General features: G+C 62.3%; 3 protein-coding genes across 4 annotated transcripts; 2 read left to right on the plus strand and 1 right to left on the minus strand.

Moving 5' to 3' along the window:
* The first annotated feature begins 3,883 nt into the window (after positions 1–3,883).
* On the plus strand, positions 3,884–11,871 carry CDC25B (cell division cycle 25B). Of its 2 annotated transcripts, XM_064151247.1 has the most exons (16): positions 3,884–4,189; positions 4,395–4,528; positions 5,259–5,310; positions 6,002–6,043; positions 6,559–6,595; positions 6,714–6,812; positions 6,890–7,009; positions 7,264–7,398; positions 7,499–7,573; positions 8,448–8,621; positions 9,256–9,351; positions 9,698–9,760; positions 9,840–9,938; positions 10,284–10,417; positions 10,509–10,620; positions 10,869–11,871. In XM_064151247.1, exons 1-16 carry the CDS (start codon positions 4,062–4,064, stop codon positions 11,007–11,009), a joined length of 1,641 nt encoding a protein of 546 aa, XP_064007317.1. In that variant the 5' UTR covers positions 3,884–4,061; the 3' UTR covers positions 11,010–11,871. The 2 variants fall into 2 exon arrangements, with proteins under 2 accessions (XP_064007317.1, XP_064007318.1); XM_064151248.1 differs by lacking the exon at positions 6,002–6,043.
* Positions 11,872–13,290: 1,419 nt separating this feature from the next.
* AP5S1 (adaptor related protein complex 5 subunit sigma 1) lies at positions 13,291–14,709 on the plus strand. Its single transcript, XM_064151806.1, has 2 exons — positions 13,291–13,463; positions 14,178–14,709. Exons 1-2 carry the CDS (start codon positions 13,291–13,293, stop codon positions 14,602–14,604), a joined length of 600 nt encoding a protein of 199 aa, XP_064007876.1. The 3' UTR covers positions 14,605–14,709.
* Positions 14,710–16,375: 1,666 nt separating this feature from the next.
* On the minus strand, positions 16,376–18,783 carry LOC135179751 (C-type lectin domain family 4 member F-like). The gene is made up of 7 exons (XM_064151807.1): positions 18,700–18,783; positions 18,471–18,587; positions 18,189–18,269; positions 17,718–17,774; positions 17,480–17,631; positions 16,866–16,978; positions 16,376–16,784 (listed from the first exon to the last, which is right to left on the minus strand). The coding sequence occupies exons 1-7, from the start codon at positions 18,764–18,766 to the stop codon at positions 16,628–16,630; spliced, it is 744 nt and encodes a 247-aa protein (XP_064007877.1). The 5' UTR covers positions 18,767–18,783; the 3' UTR covers positions 16,376–16,627.
* Between the last annotated feature and the right edge of the window lie 853 nt (positions 18,784–19,636).

Consider the following 19,636-nt stretch of genomic DNA (forward strand, 5'->3'; position numbering starts at 1 on the left):
CAGGCAGGAGCAGGCAGATTACAGCACTGCAGGCAGTGATACTGGGGCTAGGCGAGACGCTGGGGACCCTGATAAGCCCCATGGGTGTCTCCATCCCAGGCGAGGTGGAATGGGGACAATGCAGAGACGGGTCCTGGTGAAGCAGGGTGGGGTTATCTACCACTGTCGCCTGGTCCCTCAGCGTGGCAGAGCCCAGAGCCGGAGCCAACAGCTCTGCAAGACTCATGCCTCAGTTTCCCCCCCTTCCCCACCCCCGTTTTTCATTCATGGTTGTGAAATGGGGGAGCAAGGAGGTTTCCACTCCTGGTTTGCTTCTGCCTGTGGATAAAAGTAGTCTGCAAAGGTGTGTTTGGGGCCAAACCAGCACCAAATTCACCGTGTTGAACCAGAACCATCCCCTGCGGCACCTTCAGCCTGCCCTGGGTGTGGAGCAGAAACCAGCAAAACAGGAAGGGGAGGCCAGGTGGAGACGCCCTTGCTCCACCCCACCTCTGCTTCCTTCCCCCACCGCTGAAAAGGAGGCTTCAGGGTGGGGAGGTTTTGCCCCGGGACTTTCTGGTTGCACCTTCTGATCTTGCCCAGGGCATCTGCCATGGCTGTGGGTTGAGGTTGTGCGGGCACACCACATCCCGTGTCACTGCCAGCCGTGTCTTGTGCCACCATCATTGCCAGCCCCTTGGCATCTCACTGCCACCCTCCTCCTGCTTTCACCAACGTCTGACATCTTTAAGCCCCCTCGGTCCCCACTCAGAGCCACCACATTTCCGAGCTGGAACCGATGGCTTTGGTGGCCCATGGTGACACAGGGGGTCGCTACCCACGCAGGACCACGGAGACCAGGGGAACCCTGGGACGCTCCATCCTTCAACCACAGGGCACCAGCAGAGCACGAGCCAGACACTGGTACCCCCCTCCTACATCCCTGTTCCGGTGCCACACCACTCCGTGCCACGCGGGACTTGGCGACCACAGGATGCTCCATCCCTTAACCACATGGCACCAGCAGGGTGAGACAGATGGATGCTGGTACCCTCTTCCTGCCACTGTGCCACCTCAAGCCATGCCGTGCCACATGTGGATTGTGTGTCCACCCTGGTGAGGAGCTTGGCAAGGCAATGGGTCACCTGCAGCCACCCTGCAGGGTAGGAGCCACCACCACCCCCACTGCTGCCCTCATTAATTAGAGTAATTTTTATGGCAGCTCATGCTGTGGGCTCATTAAAGTGAACCCTGAAGCCCCTCCGTGCCGTATCCCATGGCTCCAGTCAAAAGCCCAGCAACACCCTGGGCAAGTGCTCAGGGCAGGGTAGGGAGGCACCACTGTTCCCCCTCTCCTCTGTCATGGAGAGGAACAGATGGAGCTTGTGTGGATCCTGCTGCAGACAAGGAGGTCTTCAGCCCTCTTCAGCCCCCGGAGGGGAAGGCATGGAGTGGTGTATGGCTTTGAGGGGAGTCCAGTGGGACATAGCCGAGGGACATATGGCCGGGGGGGAGGGCACGACACACACACAGATGGAGGAGTGCATGAGTTGGGGCGGGGGGGGGACGACATGGCTGTGGGAGGGGCACAGGGAGGAATGGATGGGCTAGGGCCAGGGTGGGGATGTGCATGGTCGAGGGGCACGGAGAGGGGACATGGCTGTGGGGCACGGGGAGGGGGTGCAGCGCTTGGAGGTGGAGCAGCTGCCGTTTGCAGCCCACCAGGCTGCATGGCTGGAAGCAATTAGAGCTCTTGCTGCCCAGCGATGACTTCCCGTAGCCACCCAGAAGTGCTGGGGGAGGGGTAGGACGCCCCCCGGGGCGGGGGGATCTGTTCCCACTCTGGATCATTCTGGGGGGATGTAACCCTGGTCCCCACACACCAGTGACCCTCAATTGCACCAGGATGTGCTGGGATATGCTGAGACGCTCCTGGAGGTGTTGCAGGACCCTCATGCCTTGCATAGCTCCTCTCCAGCTGGTAGAGCTGCCCCCCACCCCCAGCCTACTCCTGCCCTGGCTGCGGAGGGGGGCAGGGGTCTCCACCTCGGTCAGTCCCTCCCCTTTTCTTTTCCCCACTCAAAAGGAAGAATAGGGTTGGGGACAATGGGTGACAGGCCACCCACGCTGCCACCACCCAGTGAGGTCCTGCCCCCCTGGCCAGACTGCAGACCCCATCCCCAGACAGCTGGGGGGACACCGGAGGAAAGGACTGGCAGCTAGATTTGGGGTTCTGGCAGCGCTGTGGGCTGGTGGCACATGGCTTGGGCACCAGGCAGGAGTGGGGGGCAGCCAGACAGGATCCTCGCGGGGGCTGGGGGGGTGAGAGTGAGGCAAAGGACAGCCTGAGAGCTAGCACAGGGCTAGGAGGGAACACGAGGGGGCCGTGGTTAAACACTGGGACCCCTCAGAGCCGCCCCACTGTTCATGTGTGGCCCTCCCCAGCCATGTGTTTCTCCATGCCCTCCCCCAGCCATGAACTCCTTATTTACACCACCGGCTGTGCCCCTGATGTGCTCATCCACCCTGGGCTGCGTCCTTTCATGGCTCACATCCCTTCTGGTGTGCCCCCCTCCCACCAACTCCCAAACTCTTGCCCCATGACCTGTTCCCTCCAGGCTGTACAGCCCACCCCCCCCCAGATCTTGCCTGCTCTTTAGGCCATGTGCTCCTCCCTCCCACCCCCCAACATCTGTCTTCCCCTCCAGCCACATGCACCTACTTTGGGCCATGTCCCTGTATGCCCCCTCCCAGCCACATTCCCCCTCAGCCATGCCTCCCCCTAGCTACAATGCACTTTAGGCCACCTCCCTCTGTACCCGGCCAGCCATGTGTTGTGGGGTGTGACTCAGCCCCACTCCCTCCCTGGCCATGCCTACACTTTGCACCATGTTCCTCTTCAACTCCCCAGCCATGAGTACGTCTCCAGCCATGCCCCCACTTTGAGTCTTGCCCCTCCACCCCAGCCATGTGTCCTCCTGCTGCCGGCCCCTCTGCACCCATGCGTGTCCCTAAGCCATGCTCCCACTTCGGGCTGTGCCACCCTCTCCCCCCAGCCGCCTCTCAGCCATTCGAGCTGCATTCCCCTCAACCACAGCCATCCCACCTCTGCTGCACCCCTCCAGCCATGCCCCCCACTCGTTTAGGCCATACCCTCCCCCCAGCCACGTCCCCTCACGCCCAGCCATACCTCCACCTTATGCCTTGTCCCCCCCCACCCCAGCCATGTGTCCTCTCCCTCCCGCTGCTGCCTCCACCCTCCACCCATGCGTGTCCCCAAGCCATGCTTCCACTCTGGGCTGTGCCCTCCCTCTCCCCCTCAGTGCCCCCCCCCTCCTCCCAGCCATACCCTCACTTTATGTCTTGTCCCCCCAATCCAGCCATGTGTCCCCTCCCTCCGGCTGCGCCCCCCCTCGCTTCCACCCATGCATATCCCTACGCCATGCTCCCACTTGGGGCTGTGCGCCCCTCTCCCGCAGCCGCCTCCCTGCTGCACCCCGCCGGCCATGCCCCCCCACACCCTTTGGGCCATACTCTCCCCGCAGCCACGTCCCCTCACCCCCCCCGCCGTACCCCCACTTTATGTCTTGTCCCCCCCAGCCCAGCCGTGTGTCCCCTCCCGCTGCTGTCCCCCCCTCCACCCATGCGTGTCCCTGCGCCATGCTCCCACTTGGGGCTGCGCCCCTCCTCTCCCCCCAGCTCTGCCCCCACTTCGGGCCACGTATGACCCCCCTCAGCCCGCACCCCGCTTCCCGGGCCGTGCCCCCCGGCTCGGTGCCGGTGTCCCCGCCCCGCCCGCGCTCCTCCCCCGCCTCTCCCCTGTTATTTTTCGAATATAAATAGCGGCGGCGGCAGCGCGCGCCCGGACGGCCCCGTTCCGCACCCCCCCCCCGCCTTCCGCCACCCCCCCGCTCCCCCCACCCCCGCTCTGCCCCGAGGAGAAGCCGGGCGCAGGGCACCGGGCACGGCCCCGCGCGGGGGGAGCCCACGCCAGGATTCCATAGCTATATATTCATTAACCGGGTGTAATTGCATTTCCCCCCCGCCACCCCCCGCCCCGCCGTGCCTCCACCGTGCCCGCGATGGCAGCGCGGGGCGGCCCCGGGCCCCGCGGGCTGGCGGTTGTGCCACCGATCGCCCTGTCGCCAGCAACCATGTCGCCGGTCAGCACCCTAGCGCTGGGCATGGATAACCTGGGGGGACTGGGCAGGTGAGTGGCACCCGGGGAGTGGGGGTTTGTGCCGCGCGTGGGTGCCGTTGTGTGCTCCCCATGGAAGAGAGCGTGGCGGGGGGTGCCGATGTGTGTCCCCTATAGAAGGGAGCGTGGGGGGGAGAGTGGGATGTGTGTGTATGCCCCGTGGCAGGGGTGCCCCCCCCCACCAAGGGCTGACACCCTGTCCCCGCCGCTCTTGCAGCCACGGGGACACGCCGAAGCGGCGACTGGCAGCGCTGTGCCCGCAGGGCCGCTGGGCTGGCAGGGACGTGGCTCCCGGTTTGGCGGCCCCGGGCTCTTCCCGGGACTCCGTGTCCTCGGAGTCCTCGGATGCGGGTGAGTGCTGGGTGGTGCGGGGGGGGGGGGGGCGATGGGGGTTGTGTAATGGGTGCTACCTCCCTCGGTCCCAAACCTCGGAGCTGGGGCTGTGCGATGTGGGGAGGGGGGATGGAGGAGTTGGGGGGGGGGGTGCTTTTAGGGTGTACATGGGAGCTGCTCCCCCTCCGTGAGCGCGTCCCGCCGGGCGTTTAGCGTGCGCATGCTTCCAGCTGCGGCTCCCGGATGGGGTTTTGCTTCCAACGGGGGCTCCGGACCGGGAATTTCACTCAAACTGGGATTCCGAACTGGGGTTTTCCTTCAAACCGGGACTGCAAGCTGAGGCTTCAAACTGGGGCTTCCTTCAAACCGGGACTTCAAATTTGAGGCTTCCTTCAAGCGGGGACTTCCTCCTGGCGCTTCTGGCTGCAGCTCCTTCCTTTCGCTGTCCGCGCCCCGGCCTTGCTCTCCGAGACTCAGACATGAAACATCCCTGTGGGGTTCCTGGTCAGGGTGACGTGGGCGGTCCTGGGTGGCCCCGAGGGCAATGCCACCCACTTTGCTATGCAGTGGGTGAGGGCCGCTCTCAGTGGGTGCCAGTGACCGTGGAACCCTCTCCAGTGCAGCCCAGCAGAGATGGGGGGGGGACACATCCTGCAGAGGACCCTCTAGCATCGGGTCCTGGGGGCAGGACATGGCTGGGCCCAAACCTCCCACTCCCCACTGCCATCCCTGCCCCTTGTTCCTGCAGGAGTGGGGCTGGACTCCCCCACGGAGGAGGACCCCGAGGCACTGGAGGAAGCGTGAGTGTCCCTTGTCCTCTGTGTCACATTCACACTCCCCACAGCTGCTCCCCTGTGTTCCCCAGCCCTGGGGGGGAGGGCTGCCCCTCTTCCCCTTTGTCCCCCTCCCACCTCGGTCTGTGCAGGGAACGAGGGGTGCTGTGCCAGCTGTCTGCCTCCACCCCTCCGCTATGCCGGTGGCTTTTGTCACCCTGTCGCCAGCCGTTGGCAGAAGCCGGCCCTGACAGATGTGCTGGTGAATGAGTAACTGGGGGCAGATGGTGCTGCTGGGGCAGCTGTGGGGGTGTGCTGGGCTATGGGGGGGACACGCCAGCCCCTGTCCCGCCGCCGCCGGCGTGGCCATATGGCGGTGGGCCAGCATGCCAGTGTGTCCCCAGCAGAGCCAGCACGCCGCAGGCGTCCCGCCGAGGGGACATTTACATACAGGTGGAGAGCGGCAGCCGCTGCCGACGCCTTTGTCTGGGCCAGAAGCGAGGGCAGCAGGGTGCCCTGGACCACCCCCGGCCGGCCACTTCCAGCCCAGGCTTGGAGGGTCTCCCCAAGTCTGAAACCAGTGGTGTTCAGATGGGGTTTAATCCTTCGTGGAGGGGGGCTGGCAGCCCTGAGTGCCCCCCACCTCATCACCAGGGCTTCTGGGCTGCTCCTGGGGTGTCACCCCCCATCCCTAATCCCTTTTTTCATCTCCTGGCAGTTTCGAGAAAGCAGTGCAGGAAACTGGGAGAGTTCTCAAAGAGTGAGTGAAGGAGCTGAGTCTGTCCCCAGACCCTAAAGCTAGGCTGTCCCCATGCCCAGCCTGTCTCTGTCCCCAAACTCAAAAGCCAGGCTATCCCTCTTCCCATACTCAAGGCTGTCCCTATCCCCGTCCCCAGACCCCAAACCCAAGGCTGTCCCCGTGTCCAGGCTATCCCTGTCCCCAAACCCAAGGCTGTCCCTGTGTCCAGGCTGTCCCTGTCCCCTGTCTATGCCTGTACTCTGTCTGTCCTTGTCTCCAGACCTGAAAGGCAAGCTGTCCTCATGCCCAGCCTGTCCCTGTCCCCAAAGCCAGGCTGTTGTCCCTGCATCCTCCTGAGGCTCAGCATCTGGAGTTTTCCTGCCCTGTGGTCATTTGGGGAGCTGTGATGGCCCTGGGGAGGTCTTACCCTGCTGTGAGGACCTGGGGAGGCTCATGCCAGCCTCGTGTTGGGGGTGCCACCACCAGTCCATGCCACCTTCCCTCATTCTATTCCTTTCTTTCCCTGCTTCTCGCAGCAATAAGCTCCTTATCCGGAGGATCCAGTCACTGCCAGTGAGTGCTGGGGGCTCGGCAGGGCTGGGGGGGGTGGGTCCTGCTGCCCCCCTGATAATGGAGTCAGGGGGGCAGAGAAGCTGTGCAGCTCTTTCATGCCCCCCAACCTGCCCCACAGCCACGGCTCCTGGGAGCCAGCCCTGCCCTGAAGAACATCTCCCACTCCCGAGAGTTCAATGGCTGCGAGAAGAGAAGCCACAGAGAGCCTGAGGACATGGTGAGGGGAGCAGCAAGGCTGGGAGGGGAGCTGGGGAAGGGGCAGGAGGGTGCTAACACCCTGGCCCCTCCCTGCAGGAAGGGTTCGTCTTCAAGAAGCCACAGAGGCCAGGTCAGCGTGGCAGACTGCCCACCAGTGATGGCAGTGTGGGCAGGGATCGCTTTGCCCAGAGACTTGGCTCTGCACCTGAACTTCTGGTGAGAGGGCATGCAGGGGGCTCTGGGGCTGTGGGGGGCTCTGGGCAGGGTGGTCCAAGGCTGGGGGTCCTGCTGCACAGGCTATTTTGCTGGGACATGCTGCTCCAAAGCCCACATTCATCCTGGAGAACTGTCAGTGTGGGAGAACTGAAGGGACTGGGTGGAGACAGGGACTGGAAGGAGACCCCCTCCCTCCAGCCAGGGCTGCAGTGGGGCTGTCTCCACACCTGAGATGTGTGTTGTGTCCTTCCCAGTTTGACACCCCCGAGAAGGAAAACGTCCCCAAGGGTGAGAGCCCTATCATCTTGCGCCGCTGCTCCTTGACCTCCTCCATGTCTGAGGAGGAGGATGATGGTTTCATGGAGATCCTGGATGAGGAGGAGATGAAGGTAGCGGATTGGATAGACCCTGGGTGTGGACTCCATCCCTGACCAGGGTGGGGTGAGAAGCAGCTGGTGGGACTCATCCATCCTCTCCTCACCCTGGCAGAGTGATGGTGACATGCCCCAAGGGATGGAGAACCTGCTGACTGCACCACTGGTGAGGAAGGAGGAAGCAGAGCCGGTACGTGGGAGCCTTGAGGGGTTCACAGAGCACCCCCAGGGTATCCATGGGGCAGCAATGTGCCCTTGTGGCCAAGAGGGCCAATGGGATCCTGGGGTGTATTAAGATGAGTATGTCCAGCAGATCGAGGTTGGTTCTCCTCCTCCTCTACTCTGCCCTGGTGAGACCTCATCTTGAGTACTGCCTTCAGGTTTGGGCTCCCCAGTTTGAGAGAGACAGGAATCTGCTGGAGAGGGTCCAGCGGAGGGCTACGAGGATGAATAGGGGGCTGGAACATTGCCTGATGAAGAGAGGCTGAGGGACCTGGGGCTGCTTAGTCTGGAGAAAAGAAGACTGAGAGGGGATCTAATAAATGTTTGTAAATATCTGAGGGCTGGGGGTCAGGAGGGGGGACAGGCTCTGCTCACTTGCTCCCTGGGATTGGACAAGGAGCAATGGATGGAAGCTGCAGCACAGGAGGTTCCAGCTCAACACAAGGGGGAACTGCTTTCCTGTAAGCATCCCAGAGCACTGGCACAGGATCCCCAGAGAGGCTGTGGAGTCTCCTTCTCTGGAACCTTTCAAGGCCTGTCTGGATGTGCTCCTGTGTGACCTGAGCTAGATTGGTCCTGCTCTGGCAGGGGGGTTGGACTCGATGATCTCTTTGGGTCCCTTCCAACTTCTGACATCCTGTGAGCCTGTGGTCCAAGGAGGGGTCTGGCATCAAGGGCCCTCGATGAAGGGGTTGTTGGTGAGCAGAACCAGCCTGGGAGCATGGTTTGGGCTCATACTGGATGGTGTGTGACCACCAGAGTGGGACCTTCACTGTGCTAGGGGAAGCTGGGGGAGATGCCAGGCTCCCCACGGGCAGCAACATGGAAGTCTCTCCACACAGTGTCCCGCGAGGCGTGGCAAGTGCCGGCAGCTCTTCCGCTCACCCTCCATGCCCAGCAGCATCATCAGGCCCATCCTGAAGCGCATTGACAGGCCCCAGGACAGGGACACCCCTGTCAAGACCAAGCGGCGAAAGAGCGTGGCCGGGACCCCCGGCGAGGAGGCGGCGGAGCCGGTGGGTGGTGGGGGGAGGTGTCCCTGCCATGGTCCAGCCGGTGCCCACTGGCACTGATTGCCGAATCAATAGCCCTGCTATACTGGCATCGCTGACTCAGGAGATGAGGGCACAGCAGTGGGTGGTGTCTGCTCCAGAGAGGCTTTAGGCACTTCCATAATGTCCTCCTCAGGAAGCTTGGGAAGTGTGGGGTGGATGAGTGGGCAGTGGGGTGGATGACAGAGCAGTCCCAGAGGGGATCTGATCAGTGCTGATCAATAGCTAAAGTGTGGGGAGAAAGAGAATGAGGCCAGACTCTTCTCAGTGGTGCCCAGTGACAGGACAAGGGGCAATAGGCACAACTTGGAACCCAGGAGGTTCCATCTGAACAGGAAGAGAAACTTGTTTGATGTGAGGGTGCTGGAGCCCTGGAGCAGGCTGCCCAGGGGGCTGTGGAGTCACCTTCTGTGGAGAGATTCCAAGCCCACCTGGACATTGTGACCCTGGGCAAGCTGCTGTGGGTGCCCTGCTTTAGCAGTGGGGGATGGACTGCGTAATCTCCAGAGGTCCTTTCCAGCCCTACCATGCTGGGATTTGGGGGTCGTGCCCTAGAGCCCTTGCTGATGCCAGGGGGTCTCTGGTTTGTGCCCCACAGAGAGCTCGGCTGCTGCGCTCCAGGTCCTACTGCCAGGAGGAGATCGAGAACCTGCTGGCCAATGACCACCGAGAGCTCATCGGGGACTTCTCTAAGGCAGGTTCATGGGAATGCTGTGGCTCTGGGGGTGCTGCCCCTCCACCCTTCCCCTGAGACAGAGGGACCAGCAGCACTGCTGCAAGGCCTGAATGCAGCTGGTGGCCTGTGCTGGGGACTTAGGGACTCAAGGCTGTGACTTTCTAGGCTGTAGCAGATTAAGAGCCCAGTTGCTGCTTTTCCAATGCCAGCCTCATGCCATGGCCATATCATGCTGGGTAGACTGATCCCCTCCCAGGGAGCAGGCTTTGCAGGCTGGGGGTCTTCTGAGCTGGGGGAGTGGATGATGACAGATGTGTTCCCAGGATGGAACAGATCCTGACCCAGCCTCCTGCTTCTTCCCCAGGCTTATGTCCTGCAGACAGTGGAAGGGAAGCACCAGGACCTGAAGTACATTTCCCCTGAAATGGTAAAGGCAAAGCAGCCTCCCCCTGCCCAAATCCAGCCCCCTCTGTGTCCCTTTCTTTGGTGACAAGCTCCCCCCACAGATGGTGGCTGTGCTGACAGGGCAGTTCAGCAGCCTCATCGAGAGCTGCGTGATCGTGGACTGCAGGTACCCCTACGAGTATGAGGGAGGACACATCAAGGTGAGAACCATCGCCGGGCTGGGCTGGAGGGGTTCTCAGATCACCAAACCTCACGGGGGCCAAGCCCACCCAGAGGGCTTGAGCAGCCACCCAGAGGTGCTGAGCAGCCCCTAAGAGGGTTTGAGAAACCTCCTAAAAGGTGCTGAGTCCTCTCAGAGGTGCTGAGTCTTCCCTCAGGTGCTGAGCACTAGCTGGCAGGACTAAGACTGATGGGTGAAAGGAGGGAGGGGTGCTGGTGCCTGTTGAAGATAGGTGTTGGAGGCTGAGGGTAGCATTCTGAATCCTCCTACCCCCAGCTGAATCAAGGGGCAGGGGGAGATGAAGGTTCCTCCTCTCCCTCCCCAGGGTGCTGTGAACCTGCCTCTGGAGCGGGACGTGGAGGAGTTCCTGCTGAAGAAGCCCATCGTGCCCTTCGATGCCAGCAAGAGGGTCATTGTCATCTTCCACTGTGAATTCTCCTCGGAGAGAGGGCCCAGGATGTGAGTCTGGAGCCCTGGTGGACGGCCCCCAGCCGCGACCACCTCTTGGCTCAAGTGACAGCCCTACACACCCCCACCCCCTGTCTCCTAGGTGCCGGTTCATCAGGGAGAAGGACAGAGCCTGTAACGAGTACCCCAACCTGCACTACCCTGAGCTCTACGTCTTGAAGGGGGGGTACCGAGAGTTCTTCCCCCAGTACCAGGTGAGCCACCCCTCTGGGGGGGGGGGGGGGGGCAGGTCTTAAGCTGGGAGAGGGCTGGAAAATCCCCTTGGCCTTCCCCAAACTCTATCCTGGGTAGGGGAAGAGGGGTCTGGCTCTGAGCATCCTCTCTGGGGATGGTACCTCAGGAGGCTGGAAGGGGGCAGGTCTGGCCCTGTAGGGGATGGGTCTGCCCCTGGAGGGGGTGGGCTTTCACGCTGTGGGTGCTGATGGTGCCTGTGGTTGCCCAGAGCCACTGTGAGCCCCAGGACTATCGACCCATGCACCACGAGGACTTCAAGGAGGACCTGCGCAAGTTCCGCCTGAAGAGCCGCACCTGGGCTGGGGAGCGCAGCAAGAGGGAGCTCTACAGCCGCCTCAAGAACTGCTGATGGGCCCGGGGGTCCCCAGGCAGCCCCCCTCCCCAGGGACCCCCTGTCCTTCCCAGGACACCCTCACTGCTCTTTGGGGCTATCATCAGGCACCATCTCCCAGCCCACAACCTGGCCACCCCCTGCCCTCCTCTGCACAGTGCCCAGCAGGGGTGGGGGCCAAGATGGTGGTTTTGCCCTTTTTATTTTACCCGAAAAAGGGTTAAAAAAAGAGTTAGGTTTTACCCTAACTGGTGGCTGGAGGGGGAGAACTGTAGCAGAGGGTGGGGACATGACAGTCCTGGACTGTTCCTAAGTCAGTGCCAGGTTCAGCCTTCCTCTGGGGCGTGAGCCAAGGGACCCCCTTCCCCTTGCCCCCTAGGCCAAAGAGAAAGCCACCCAAGGCCTGGGGTGGTCACAGAGCTGGGCAGACCCTCTATGGGGCTGGGTGCCCCTCAGGGAGGGGGGGGAGTGCACCAGGAGAGGTTTAATTGGCAGCATTAGCAGCAAAGCACTTAAAACTCCTCTGCACCCACAGTGGGTGGGTAGGGGTGGGCTGGGGTGGGCATCTAGGGAGTGCCCCCCCAACTGTCACTGACTGCTTGAGCCTGGGGTTGTTGTGGGGGGTTTGGACCCCTTGTCTTATTTAAAGTAGTTTGTTCTCTGGTGAACTTTGTGGGGCTTGAGAGGCTTCACCCTGAGCCTGGATCTGGGCCACCCACGGGAATATGCCATGGTGTGGGGCAAGCACTTGTGTGGAATGGGTGAGCTGGGAAGGGTGGGAAGCATGTCCTCGGCCCAGAACTGCCAGCACAGGGCTGTCCCTGTGTGCTCTGCTGTTTTTTTTACACTTGGTTAAAGACTCTTTAGGAGAGAGAACAAATCCCTGTCCTGCTCTGTGCCTGCACCACAAGGTGAAAAGGGACTGCCCCAGGGATGGGGGTCCCTGAGCTGGCACAGCCCAGAGCCAGCTGTGACCTGGGCTGGTCCCCAGCAGCGTGGGCAGCAGGGGCAGGGAGGGGATTCTGCCCCTCTGCCCTGCAAGCCTGGGGCAGCTCTGGAGCCCACAGCACAGGCAGGGACCTGTTGGAGCTGTGCCAGAGGAGGCCACAGCCATGCTGGGAGGGCTCAAGGGCTCTGGCATGAGGCCAGGCTGGGAGAGTTGAGGTTGTTCAGCTCGGGGAGGGCTCCAGAGAGACCTTCTGGTGGCCTTTCAGTGCTTAAAGGTGATAATCAGAAAGCTGGAGACAGTTGAGCAGGGCCTGTTGTGACAGGACAAGGGCTGAGGCTTTGAAACTGAAAGGAGAAATGCTTGACGCTGAGTGGGGGTTGCCCGCAGCAGGGGGAGATGCTGCATCCCTGGAACCGTTCCGGGTCAGGCTGGTTGGGGCAGATGTCCCTGCTGACTGCAGGGGGTTGGACTGGATGACCTTTAAAGGTCCCATCCCACCACAACCAGTGCATGGGACTGTGGCTTCCCTGTGGGCCACGGCTGGATGGTTGGGGCCATGCATGGCCCTGTTCTGCCACCCCCATCCCTTCCAGAGTGATCCTGTACCCTGCCCTCAGGCTCTGTTCCTCCCACTGCAGCCCTGGGGCGCGTCCCTCTCTGCCCCAGGAGGATCCTGTCCTCTGGGTCCTGTTCCTGGCAGTGTGCTCCTCTGTCATCCACGCCATCGTGTGACACCTCTATGCCCTCTGCCCTTCACCGACCCCCGGTCCTGCCATCCTCCGGTGGTATCTGTGTGCCCCAGGCCATGCTGTTGTGTCCGAGTCCCCTCCCTGCGGGGCGATCCTGTCACCTAACCAGCCCCAGTCCCCTGGAGTGAGCCTGTGTTCCCCCGGGCGCGGTGTGCAGCCCCCAGGCCATGCCATCCCGCGGGGGTGCCCCTCCCCTGGGCCGTGGTGTGGTGTCCGTGTGTCCCCACTTCGTGTCGCGCTGTCCCTCAAACCCTGCTCCGCGCCTGCCCCCAGCCCCCACTTCCGCCTTCCTCTCCCGCCCACGGCTCCTATCCACCAATCGGCGCGCGGCGCCTCGCCCAATCACGGCGCTCCCCTCCGGCCCCCAATTGCCGCTGCCCTCTCATCGACCAATCAGCGCCCTTCCCGTGCTCTGCGCCAATCCCAGCAGACCCTTGCGGCCCCCCCGACTCCGGCCACCGCTGGCCAATAGCAGCAGCCGCCCCCGGCCACCGCTGGCCAATAGCAGCAGCCGCCCCCGGCCACCGCTGGCCAATAGCAGCCCGCAGAGCTCCGCCTCCTCCGCCGGACCGGCGCGGGCCGGGGGTCGCGCGGCGCTGCCATGGTGCGCGCGCTGGTGCTGCTGGCGCTGGGCGGGGCTGAGGAGACCCCCGCCCCCTCGAGCCCCGCCCCCTGCCGCGTGCTGTACGCGCGGACCTTCGGGACCCCCCCCGAGCCCGGGACCCCTCCCCGGCAGCGCCTTCGCCGTAAGGAGCAGCTGCTGGCCGTGGCCAGGTACTGGCGACCCCGATCCCCCCCCGCCACCGACCTCGGGGTGAGGCTCTGGGATCGGCAAGATCCACGGGGTGGGATCCCTCTCCTCGTGGGATTCTCTCCCCCCTTGGGAAATCCCCCTGCAGTGGGACACCCCCATCGCGGGACCCGCCCGCTCCGTAGGACACCCCTCTCGGAGGACCCCACCCCCCGGTTGAAGGGACAGACCACTCCATGGGACCCTTCTGCCTGGGAATGCTGTTCCCAGTGGGACTCCTCCACCATGACCCTCCCCTTCCTGAACCCCCAGATTTGTGACCCTGTCCCCAGTCTTCCTGATGCCCTTAGGATGGTGACACCCCGCTCACTGGGACCCTCCCGGCTCCCATGGTGGTCCTGGGCTCAGTGGGACCCTCAGGACCGCCCCAGAACACCCCATTTTGGGGGGCACTGAACCCCTAGCCTTGGACATTCTCCTTCTTAGGACCACCCCTTTCTTAGGGGAGACCTCCAGGATCACGATACCCCTTACCACTCCCAACCTCATCACGGCCCTCATGCCACCCCTCTTCTTTCCTCCTAGGGACATCCCTCCCCCTTTTAGCCATGACAACCCCCCCATTTTGGGGGGAGGGGTGCAGAGCCTGGCAAGACCCCACACACACACACAATGATGATCAACCTGAATATGTGGGGAGGGATCTTAACATGAGGATCCCTTCTCTTTCCTTCCAGACAAGTGGCTTCCCACTGCCACCTCCTCCAGTCCTCCTCACCTCGCCCTTTGTCCCCCCAACTCCCCCAGCTCCCCGACGACCCCATCCCACTCCAAGACGCCCCGGGGGGGCTTTTCCACCTGCCTCCCGGCGACCCCTTCCCCGAGGGGGTGACGGTAGCCTGGTTGTCGGTGGTGGCCGTCGCCTTGGCTTTGGTTTGCGACCCTCGGGAGAACCTTTTGCTGGCCGAGGTCACCCTGCGCCGCTTGACTCCTCGCTTGCTCCGCTCCCTGCACCTCCTCGGCCCCGGGGCAGATGTCCTGCTCCGCCCCGAAGTCGCCGACGTCCTCCTCGATCGTCTCCTGCCTCACGGGGAGATGCTTTTCCTCAACCAACGTTTCCTCCAAGCCGTAGACAGGGAGTTGGGCATCAAAATGAGTCGTTGAAGCTGCCAACTCCCTCCTCCTCTCTGGGATTTTTTTGGGAGGGGGTGGGAATGAGCCCACTCTGGGAAAAAAAAAGCTGAATAAAGAGCAAAGAGACAGCTCTCATCAGGCCCCACCTGGAGTACTGTGTGCAGTTCTGGAGCCTCCAACATGAGAAGGACATGGAAGTGTTGGAGAGAGTCCAGAGGAGGCCACCAGGATGCTCAGAGGGCTGCAGCAGCTCTGCTGTGAGGACAGGCTGAGAGAGCTGGGGCTCTGCAGCCTGGAGAAGAGAAGGCTTTGAAGAGACCTTGGAGTGGCCTTCCAGGTTCTGAAGTGGGCTGCAGGAGGGCTGGGGAGGGACTGTTTGCAAGGGCTTGTAATGACAGGATGAGGAGGAAGGGGAACACTGGCACAGGTTGCCCAGGGAGGTGTTCAAGGCCAGGTTGGATGAGGCCTTGAGCAACCTGTTCTAGTGGGAGGTGTCCCTACCTATGGTGGTGGGGTCGGAACTGAATGAGTTTTGAAGTCCCTTCCAACCTAAAGCATTCTGTGGTTCTACAAAAAGCAAGGTTTGATCAGCCACAGGATGGGCTGGGCTGGAAGGGACCTCCAAAGCTCATCCAGTCCACCCCTGCCTTGCACTCAGCAGGGACATCCTTAACGAGATCAGGTTGCTCAAAGCTCCTTATCTGGAACATCTCCAGGGATGTGGCCTCAACCACCTCCCCAGGCAACCTGTTACTGTGTTCCACTACCCTCATGGTGCAGAACTTGTTCCTAACATCCAGTCTCAGTCTGCTCTGCTCTGGTTTGCAGCCACTGCCCTTATGCTGTCCCTGCAGGGGGATTCTAGGATGCAGATCCATCTGGAGCCAGGTTAGTGCCATGCTCCTGCCCTGTCGGTGCTCACAGGATGGTGAGGAGTGGCTCCACAGGGTCAGCAATTGACAGCAAAAAGGGGCTGGTGGTCTTGAACCTCTGCCAGCTGTCACCTGGATGGGTGCTGAGTGCCCGCCACGTGACGGACCCTGGGCTGGAGTGTCTCCAGCTGGGTGCTACGGGCCTGGCAGAGGGTGCCCAGTGTGGGAACAGGGCAGGAGGGACCTCTGGGGCCGTGAGACAAGTGGTCCTGGCGCAGCAGGGTGACAGAGCTGGAGCATTAAATAACCAGGAAGTGGGACAGGATGTGCCCATGTGCCTGGCACAGGGGAGTGGTCCCCAGACAGTGCCACTTGGAGTGAGTGGAATATGTGTGACACCCTGGAAGGTGATGACACCAACTCATCCAACTCTGCAGGGCACAGGTCTTGTCCTGGCAGTTTCTGTGTGCCAGGAGAAGCAGGAGTCATCATGCCCAGCTCTGCCACCACCACTGGTGTGCCAGAGATAGGCTGGGTGCTGCCTGGCTCCGTGTAGGGGCTGCCCAAGGTGGGCACCCCCCAAAATGTTTCCCCAGTAACTGCAGCAGCAAAGCTGAACTACCTGGGGAGCAGCAGTGGGCATCAGAGGTGGCACAGATTCATCTAGGCTGGGTTTTTCTGGCCATGATGCCAACTGGGCACACTTGTGGATGCTGCAGACAGGAAGGGGTTCTGGCACCATCCCCACCCCCACCATGCTCACAGGGCAAGGGGACAGATCTGCCCCTCTCATGGCACTCACAGGACCCCCATGATGTGAGAGCTTGATGCCAACAAAGACGCCTGAGGCTGGGGGGCACCTCGCTGTGACCTGAGGGAGTGAAGCCAGCCCTCGCTCAGCAGGGCGGGCGAGAGGCAGCCGGAGGAAGTGCAGTGGGAGCCGTTTAATCACAGCTGGGCACAGGACTCTGGGTGCAGGGATGGCACCGGGATGCAGGAGGCAGTGGCAGCATCATGTCATGGGCATGAGCCTTGAAACTGGCCTGCTTCAGGGGCCAGCAGAGATCCCTGGGAGGGCCATCCAGGCAGGTGTGGTTGGCATTGGATGCAGCAAGGTGGCTGGCAGCACGGCTGGCAGTGCATCTGGCACCACAGCCATCACCGTGGCTGTCACCATGGCATCAGGGTGGCATCAGGCTCCTCTTGCAGATCCAGGGGAAGGAGAAGTTGCAGTTATGGTCGTTCCAGAGCCCGTTGCCAACGTGGTGGATCTGGGCACACCTCTCTTGGCCCCACCGCCCGTGGTCAGTGCTGTCCGGCTGCCCTGGTGCCCAGAAACTGCCAGGGCAGAGCTGGGATCAGTGGGGTGTGCCAGAGGTGCCAGGCACCTCCTTTGTTCCCACTGAAATCCCTGCTCACCTCTGGGCCTCAGAGTAGGTAGTGCCATCCACCCAGTGCCAGGAGTTCCCTGGGCCAGTGGCCTCCAGTCCAATCCAGTATGATCTTCCCTGTGCCTCCCGTGCCAAGTAGTCCTGTGGGACAGGGCACGGGGTGGGCAAGGAGGCACAGGAGGGCATGGGCAGGACAGGAGTGTGGGCAGAAGGTGTGGACTGGGCAGAAGGGTGCATGGGCAAGAGAAGGATGTCAGTAGGTGCATGGAGAGGAGGATGCCCAGGCCAGTGGGTGCCTGGGCAGGGGGGTGCATGGGCAGAACGATACCTGGGTAGGAGGGTGAGTAGGCACAAGAAGACATTGATGGGTACCCAGGCAGGATGATGCCAACACAGAAGGTATCAATGAGTGGGTGAGACAGGATGCCCAAGCAGAGGGTATCAATGGGTGGGTGAGGCAAGAGGATACCCAAGCAGAGGGTATCACTGGGTGGGTGAGGCAGGAGGATACCCAAGCAGGAGGTATCAGTGGGTGGGTGGGCAGGAGAAGGCATCGATGGATGCACAGGCAGGAGGGAGGGTGGGCAGGCGGAGGTGCCAGCGGGAGCTGGCCCCTGCGGGCGCTGCCAGCTGCTCGCCCACCTGCTCGTCGGCGCTGGTGATGGAGGTGAGGTGGGCATGCGTGGAGCGGCAGGCAGCCTCTGCGTCCTGCCAGCCTTTGCGGTCGGCCGAGAAGAAGTAAATCACCCCCTTGTGGTACCTCCAGCCCAGGGACAGGCCCTGCAGCCACTGCCCTGCGGAGTGGGCAGCCACGGGTCAGGGTGCCAGCTGCCCAGGCAAAGGGGGGCACTCAGGGGTGGGTGTCCTCAAGAGGCATTACCGAGCCGGTCCTTGCGTCTCTGCGCTGCTGCTGGGCTCTCACCAAAGCTGCGGGGACCTGCCAAGGGGCAGGGAGGGGAGCTGGCAGTGGCTAGCTTGGCACCACAGGCAGGGGACAGGGGAGAGTGGCTGGAGGGCAGGAGTTGTATGACAGGGGCAGGGGACAGGGAAGGAGGGCAGGGGTTGGTGCCAGGGGCAGGGGACAGGGAAGGAGGGCAGGGGTTGGTGCCAGGGGCTGGGGACAGGGAAGCAGGGCGTGAGTTGGGGACAGGGGCTGGGGACAGGAGCTGCAGGTAGGGAACAGGGATAAAGGCTGGGGACAGGGAGTGGAGACAGCAGCTGGGGACAAGGGCTGGGGACACTGAGGATGAGAACAGGGACAGGGGCTGGGGAGAGAAAAAGGAGAGCCGGGGCTGGGGGTGCTGGGGACAGGGATTGGGGTAGGGAGAGGAGCCCCCAGGGTCCCACTCACTGTTGGGGTCTGGCAGCCCAGAAGTGCCAGCTGCTGCCAACTCTGCCCGCGCTGCCCACAGCTCTGCCTGGCCCTGCACATCTGCCCCACAGCAACAGGGAGACCTCAGCACTGCTCACACCACCATGCCCCCCAGCACCACGAAGCCCCCAGAGCTGGTCCCACCACCTCATCCTGCTGCCCCACCAGGCAGGGTCCCCTCAACATCTGCCCAGGAGGGCACAGGCATCCCAGAGGCTGCCCCAGCAGCCCTGTCCCTGTGTACCCACTGCTGGCACTTACGCAAGGTGATGATGACAGCGAGGGCAGCTCCCAGCACCAGGACCACCCCTGTGCCCACAGCCAGGATGGTGCCCATGGCCCAGCGGGATGTGGCTGGATGGAATCTGGGTGCTGGTGCTGTGGAGAGAAGCCAGAGATGTTCTCAGCCATTCTGGCATCGCCAGGAGAGGAGCTGCCAGGTCAGGGGCAGTAGCAGATGCCCACAGCATGCCAAGGTGCCAGGGCTCACCGCGAGTGGGGCTGGCTGGGTAGTGGATCTGCAGGGTCTCGTACACGTCTGGTCCCCCGGTGGCCATCCCCGGGGAGCTGCTTCCTCATGGAGTCTTGGCATACACTGGCTTGACAGTGCCAGGAAAGGGAAGCCAGCAGCTAGGCAACCCCCCCCAGCCTGCGGGTGTCAGTTCCTGCCTTCAGACAGGGCGTAGGCTGTGTCCCCCCGCCCCGGGTGGCATCATCTGCTGAGTGGCACCTGATGTCCACTGGCACCCTGTCCCCACTCAAGAGAATTCCAGGAGGAAGCCAACTCTTCCTCCTCACCATCATCATCACCATCACCACCACCACTGCCCTCCCGCTGGTGATACCATGCTGAGGGTAGGAGGCTGGATGCCCAGGCTGGCCCATCAGGATCCACGCTGGGCTGGGACTGGGAAGCTGCCACCTGACACTGGTAAAAGCTGTGTGGGCCTGGAGAGTGCTGGGGAAGCTGTCCTGGACCCCTCCCAGTGGCACTCTGGGGGCTGCACCACCACACAGGGGGTGCACCTCAAGGAGGGAACCCATGGGGGCTGTTTGGTGTCATGCCTGCTGGGAGGCAGCATCTGGCAATGCCACCAATGGCACAGAGCTCAGTTGTGTCTACCACTCCCTTCCTGGGTCCCCATGCTGTGCTCTGGAGGCACCAGGTGATTTAATTTGGGCAATTAGCGAGGCAGGGATTAGGAAATATGCAGTTATTTTATTTCCAAAAGGCCTCTCCCACAGCTCTATACAAAGCAGTCACAGCTGGGTTCTAATTCCATCAGGGAGTTCTTCACAAGGATGCTCATGGACAATTCACCCAGCTGGGACAGTCGGAACACTGGGGAAGTTTAGCCACAGAATGGCTTTGCCACACTTACAAACAGGCAGCCTGGAGCCCTGGGGAAGGTCTGTGCTGCTCACGG

This window comes from Pogoniulus pusillus, chromosome 11 (assembly GCF_015220805.1).
Source record: "Pogoniulus pusillus isolate bPogPus1 chromosome 11, bPogPus1.pri, whole genome shotgun sequence".
Classification (NCBI taxonomy): domain Eukaryota; kingdom Metazoa; phylum Chordata; class Aves; order Piciformes; family Lybiidae; genus Pogoniulus; species Pogoniulus pusillus.

Coding starts and splice junctions, on each gene's coding strand:
- CDC25B (XM_064151247.1), top strand. CDS start 4,062: ATGGCAGCGCGGGGCGGCCCCGGGCCCCGCGGGCTGGCGGTTGTGCCA. Junction 7,574..8,447: donor GGAAGGAGGAAGCAGAGCCG/GTACGTGGGAGC, acceptor CTCTCCACACAG/TGTCCCGCGAGGCGTGGCAA. Junction 9,939..10,283: donor ATGAGGGAGGACACATCAAG/GTGAGAACCATC, acceptor CTCCCTCCCCAG/GGTGCTGTGAACCTGCCTCT.
- AP5S1 (XM_064151806.1), top strand. CDS start 13,291: ATGGTGCGCGCGCTGGTGCTGCTGGCGCTGGGCGGGGCTGAGGAGACC. Junction 13,464..14,177: donor CAGCTGCTGGCCGTGGCCAG/GTACTGGCGACC, acceptor CTTTCCTTCCAG/ACAAGTGGCTTCCCACTGCC.
- LOC135179751 (XM_064151807.1), bottom strand. CDS start 18,766: ATGGCCACCGGGGGACCAGACGTGTACGAGACCCTGCAGATCCACTAC. Junction 18,588..18,699: donor CCCAGCCAGCCCCACTCGCG/GTGAGCCCTGGC, acceptor TTCTCTCCACAG/CACCAGCACCCAGATTCCAT. Junction 17,632..17,717: donor GAGACGCAAGGACCGGCTCG/GTAATGCCTCTT, acceptor CCCACTCCGCAG/GGCAGTGGCTGCAGGGCCTG.